At 52.5% G+C, this 6,000-nt stretch overlaps 1 protein-coding gene across 2 annotated transcripts in view; it reads right to left on the bottom strand.

Moving 5' to 3' along the window:
• Positions 1–1,314: 1,314 nt before the first annotated feature.
• The window catches only part of Arntl2 (aryl hydrocarbon receptor nuclear translocator like 2), a 54,018-nt gene continuing 49,332 nt past the window's right edge, over positions 1,315–6,000 (bottom strand). For both annotated transcript variants that reach the window (XR_005876619.1, XM_040743621.1), the window contains exon 15: positions 1,315–2,231. Coding sequence is in view for 1 of the 2 variants with exons in the window: in XM_040743621.1 (XP_040599555.1) it covers positions 2,206–2,231 (26 nt within the window). In the remaining variant the exon portion in view is untranslated. The remainder of the gene's footprint in view (positions 2,232–6,000) is intronic.

Raw genomic sequence — 6,000 nt, 5'->3', positions numbered from 1 at the left:
TTGGCTCATGGTAATCTACTGCCTTTGGAGAGCAATTCCCAAGGAGACTTGGGCTGATAAACAAATGCTGGTTTACATAGCACCCCCCCCCCAGCAGCGAAGGGATGCCTCTGCTAGTTTATGAAGTCCCCGTGGGACAAGCTCACAAGTGGGACACCCATCACACACCAGAAGGCCAGGTCAGAGCAGGACACCAGTTATGATCCTCAAGCACAGGACAAACAGGCTGGCTTCCAGGGCAGTGGCATCCATGGGCCTGTGAGACCCGGCTTAACCCTGAGTTTCTCCTCGTGGCTCCCAGAGATAACAGCGACGCTTTCGGTAAGGTCGGCTGAGAGGAAGCTGTCCTGGTAAGGGTCACGACCAACCGTGACTTAAAACTGGCCAACGAACTAAAGGCCGGCAAGGGCCCTGCTCTGGGCTTTGAAATCTCTGCAGGTGTGGTGTGGCTTCGAGAGGCTTTGGCTTTGGTTTTATCGGGGTCTCACTGAATATTCCAGACTGGCCTCCAGACATGCATCACCACGTCCAGTTTTGGCTAGAGATTTTAGACATAGGTAGCCAGGCTCTGAAGCCCAAGAAGGAGAATCTCCTTTATTGTGATAGCCGATGTTATAGGAGATACAATATATTTATTTACCAGAGAGAGAGTCACACAAGCTAGGAGTTAGAAGTGTGGCTGGCTTCCAAGAGAAAGAGAGGGTCTTTTTCCTTTCACTTCCTTTTATCTCTACCTGTGCTAATTTACTTGTCCCTGCCCTCATGGGCGGATAGCTTTGTGGGGTTCACTCCTACTACACTCCTTCTCTTGGTTCTTTGGGGAGGGGGGAAAAGTGCTGGTTTCATAAGCTCCGGTGTTTCCGTTACAGGAGCAGTGAGGATTCAGGCCAGAGAACCTTAGTGACAATGAATAAAGCCAAGAGTGACAGGGTTTGTGTTGCCAATGGATTACTTGCTTGATTTGTATTATACTATATTATATGACACAGGGTCTTATGTAGCTCAAGCTGGCCTCAAACTCACTATGTAGCCAAGGATGACTTTGAATTCCTAATTTTCCTGTCTCCATTTTCCAAATGCTGGGAATACAGGAGCGTTCCGCCACACATAGTGCCTGCATTTTATTTATTAAGACAGAGTCTCGGGGCTGGAGAGATGGCTCAGAGGTTAAGAACACTGACTACTCACTCAGAGCTCCTGAGTTCAATTCCCAGCAACCACATGGTGGCTCACAACCATCTGTAATGAGATCTGGTGCCCTCTTCTGACGTACATGCAGGCAGAACACTGTATTCATAATAAACCTTAAAAAATACTAAAAAGACAGGGTCTCTCTACATAGCCTAGGTGGCCTGACAACTCATAGCAATCCTCCTGCCTCAGCCTCCTGAGTGCTGGGCTCACAGGTGCACCACCGTGCCTGACTGCTCAGTGGCTCTATTATCAGATATTTTAACTCCCTCTGTTCCTTAAGTAGCTCCTGGGAGACAATATGTGACTCCATCTGAGACAAAGGGGCTTTAAAGGTAAGTGTTCTCTGTGCAGGAAAAGTCCCCTCGGGGAAGGAGAGAGAGAGAGAGAGAGAGAGAGAGAGAGAGAGAGAGAGAGAGAGAGAGAGAGAGAGAGAGAGAGAGAGGGCCTTTGCACATCCGGTGCCACTCACTGTGTTGACTAGAACCTTCCACCAGCACCCGCTGCCCTGGGCACAACTGATTCCACAACTTTACTGCCGACCAGCTGGGAATGTCTTTGCAATCGCAAGCAGGCTGCCCTGTTCCTTGCTCTGCCTTCTGGAAGCCTAGAGCACAGGATGCCTGTCCATCCAGATGTTGATACAGAGACCCAGGAGAAGCATCAGCTTCGATTGAAGTTACAAGAAATATCTTTGCGACCCTCACGCCTTACCAAGCAGCAGCAGCAGCAGCCCCCGCTTCTGAGGGCGGAGTGGAGGGACCCTAATTACAACAATTCGAGCGTAATTGCTCGAATGCAAACCTTGCAGGGCAGCCAGGATCTGGGCTTAGGGCTTCAAGGGGAAGGGTCAGGAAGACCAGAAAATTTTGCTGGATGCAAACATTACCCTCCAGCTGGTCACGCTAAGCAGCCTCTTCTGTTCAAAGTTCTGCGTGCCTGGGGCTGCTGCAGCTCGGGGGTTGGTAGGTGCTGTGCCAGCTAGCAAGCGTGAAGCCCTGGGTTCCAATCTCATCACCGAGGGCCTGGTGGGGAACCACCTGGGGAGGCAGAGGAAGGAAGAGAGATCAGAACTCTACGGCCATCCGGACATCCTTAGCTGCGTGGCCGCTTCAAGACCAGCCCAGGCTACAGTGAACACAACCAGATTAAGCGAACAAACAGCTCATCTGCCCATCCACATCATACAGAGGCTGGGGAGAAGGCTAAACGGACAAGCAAACATGACCGACCATCGAGAGCTCAAGCAGTCTCGCCATCCTGACACAAAGGGAAAACGTCAATTTCAGCTCCACTCTCCATTTCTCTTTGTTTTTAATTTCCGGCCTGCAAGAAGAAACGGACATAGAAGCCACCGCAGTTCACAAGCAGCGTTGGCCAAACTCCAAAGTCTCTCCGCCTTGGAGACCCGGGGGAGGGGGGGATCCTCCGAGCTATTGCAGGCCTGCTCGCGCATGCGTGTTGTCCTGAGCTCCCACTGTGACGTCAGTGACATCGTGCAAACCACACGGCGGGGTTTGAGACACTCGTTGTCCCCGCAGAGCGTGGGGCGCACCCTGTTAGCCCTCAGTGAGTGTGTAGCCCTACTGGGTGCTGAGAGTTAGGTCAGGCGCGGCTGATGTTGGCTCTCTTGGTTGCAGCCGTGGTGATAGGGGGCCTGAAGCACTTTGCTCTGTAACCCGGGTACAGGATGGGTGGGAACCGCGGCGCCTACTCTGTGGGGCTCACACCAGGCCATGCTAACACCGTTGGTCAGGAGAGGTAAGGGGTGGCAGGAACCGCAAAGGAGCTGTCGCCACCTGGGAAGGGGATGTCAGGTGACGTCTGCACCGTGGCTGGGACTTTTCTCTTAGCCTCGGTTTCCACAGGGAGAGACGGAATAAGAGCAAAGTCTCCCAAAACGCCCTGGGTTACGACTTCTCAGAGGTGAGGGGGCAGCCACAGCCTTGTTGTCCTCAGCACCTTCAGGGGGAGTGACACGTGTCAGGGGAAGTGTCACATGTCAGGGGGAGTGTCACATGTCAGGTGAAATGTCACATGTCAGGGGGAGTGTCACATGTCAGGGGAAGTGACATGTGTCAGGTGAAGTGTCACATGTCAGGGGAAGTGACATGTGTCAGGTGAAGTGTCACATGTCAGGGGAAGTGACATGTGTCAGGTGAAGTGTCACATGTCAGGGGAAGTGTCACATGTCAGGTGAAATGTCACATGTCAGGGGAAGTGACACATGTCAGGGGAAGTGACACATGTCAGGGGGAGTGTCGTCACAGTGGTGACAGCTGGCTGTACTTGTCAATGGACTGATTAATCTTTCTGAGACAATGTCTTTCCACATAGCCCTGGCTGGCTTGAATTCACCATGTAGAGCAGGCGACAGTCCCTCATGGTGAGGAAGCCAAGGCAGAAGGTCACAGTCACGCCATAGCCACGTCAGGAGCAGAGAGATGAATGTGTGTGTGTGTGTGTGTGTGTGTGTGTGTGTGTGTGTCTGCACGTGTGTGTGAGTGTCTGTGTCTGCGTGTGTGTGTGTGCGCGCGCGCGCGTGCACGCGAGCGTGCTTGGGCTCAGGACGGATCTCTCCCCTCCTGCAGTTCGTAGCTCCCTGCCTAGGGAACAGTGCTACCCACGTCCAGGACGGGCCTCCTCCTCAGTTACCTAAGAAAACACCTCAGAGGCACCCACGGGCCAACCCACTCAAGATGATTCTTCACTGAGCCTTCTTCCCAGGCAGTCCTAGGCTGTGCCAACCTGACAAAGCTGACCATCACGGGGAAGGGGTGGGTGTGCTCGGACAGAGGGACGTGAACCTGACCCACCGAGTCCCTGACCGTCACGCTGAGTCCCTGACCGTCACACTGAGCGAGTCTCTGACCGTCACAATGAGCGAGTCTCTGACCTTCCCACTGAGGAAGTCCCTGACCGTCACGCTGAGTCCCTGACTGTCACGCTGAGGGAGTCCCTGACAGTCACACTGAGCGAGCCTCTGACCGTCACACTGAGCGAGTCTCTGGCTTGAGAAGGCTCCTGGCCTCCCTCCCTATCACTGATTTCCTTACCTGTTTCTTTTTTTCCCCCAGAGCAGGGGACTCACAACCTCAGACACCACCACCCCAGAAGAAAAAGAAGACCTGGATCCCCGGAGCTGGAGGACAGGGCCGAGAGCGACTGGGTCTCATTGGAGGATGGGAGTGGGGGTGAGGGGTCAGGGTGGGGTAGGGAGGGTCTTGTGCTTCCCTTCCCCCACCATCCTTGTCCCCCAAAAGAAGGGGTGATCCTCGCTGGAGAGACGGCTCAGATGAGGATAAGAGCACTGCCGGCTCTTCCAGAGGAACCTGAGTTCAATTCCCAGCAACCACCTGGTAGCTCACAACCAACCATATGTAATGAGATCTGGTGCTCTCTTCTGGTGTCCAAGCATAGAACTCTATATGCAAACATAATAAAAAAATAACTCAAAATACTGTATGTTTAAAAAAAAGGGGGGGCCGGGCGGTGGTGGCGCACGCCTTTAGTCCCAGCACTCAGGAGGCAGAGGCAGGCAGATCTCTGTGAGTTCGAGGCCAGCCTGGTCTACAGAGCGAATTCCAGGACAGCCTCCGAAACAATACAGAGAAACCCTGTCTCGAAAAACCAGAAAAAAAAAAGTTTATTTATTTACTGAGTCCAGGTTGGCCTTGAACTCACGAGCCTCCCGTCTTTACATCCAGAGGAGTGCAGGCATGCCCTCCCACATCCCACCGGGAGGAGTCAGCCACTCCCAAGTCATGCAGAAGGAGAAGCCTTGGTGAGCTGCATGAGCTGTTCCAATCTCACAGGGACGTTCCTGTGGCCTGTGGGGAGTGTCGCTGCGCCCTGGACTCCGTCAACCTGTCCTGTGTGTGTGTTTCTGAAGCGATCCCATCAGACGCGGATGGCACAAAACCGAAGCCACTGTAGATGCTACATCCCTCCCTCCTGACAGCCACACTGTAGCCCAGGCTGGCTTCAAATTCACGATCCTCCTGCCTCAGCGTCTGAAGTATAGACTTACCTGCACCTGGCTTTACCTTTCTTTTTGATGAAAAAAGATTGTGTTTATGGTGCCTCTGTGCTTCTGCAGCACAAAGCACAATGCTATTAGGAACAGCCGGTCAGGCGTGATGGACCAGGCCTGTAATAGCAACATCCAGAGAGAAAAGCAGGAAGATAGAAGTTCAAGGCCGTCCTCAGTAACAGCCCAGGCCATCCTGGGCTACATGGGAAAGGGCCATCCTGGGCTGTAATGTGCATTCTTCCTGCCAGCCACCTGGATCCCATTGCCGTTTTGGCTCCTGAATAACACACAATACACTATATTAATTATGAAGCTGTTGGCCATTTGGTTTGTTTCTTTTTTTCTTTTTTTCTTTTTTTTGGTTTTACGAGACAGGGCTTCTCTGTATTGGTTTTGGAGGCTTTTGGGTTCAGCCTGGCCTCGAACTCACAGAGATCCACCTGCCTCTGCCTCCCGAGTGCTGGGATTAAAGGCGTGCGCCACCACCGCCCGGCTGGTTTGTTTCTTATTGGCTATCTCTGACTTAATTATTAACCCATAATTACTAATATGCATATTTTATAAGGTCTTATCGAGGACGCAGCCTCATGGGTCCTCTCCCCACGACCACACAGTGACAAACTCTCTTCACTACATTTCCCAGACTCCGCCTAGACTCCTAATCCCACCTATCTTGCTTCCCTATTGGCCAACAGTGCTTTATTGACATATACACAGAAGAACTTTCCCCCATCACTGGGAAAAGGTCGTCCTGGGCTACATGTGAAGAAAAAAAT

The sequence above is a fragment of the Mesocricetus auratus genome, unplaced genomic scaffold (assembly GCF_017639785.1).
Source record: "Mesocricetus auratus isolate SY011 unplaced genomic scaffold, BCM_Maur_2.0 Super-Scaffold_100001, whole genome shotgun sequence".
NCBI lineage: Eukaryota > Metazoa > Chordata > Mammalia > Rodentia > Cricetidae > Mesocricetus > Mesocricetus auratus.
Note: the sequence above shows the minus strand (reverse complement) of the source record. Positions and strands in the feature narration are given on the sequence as shown.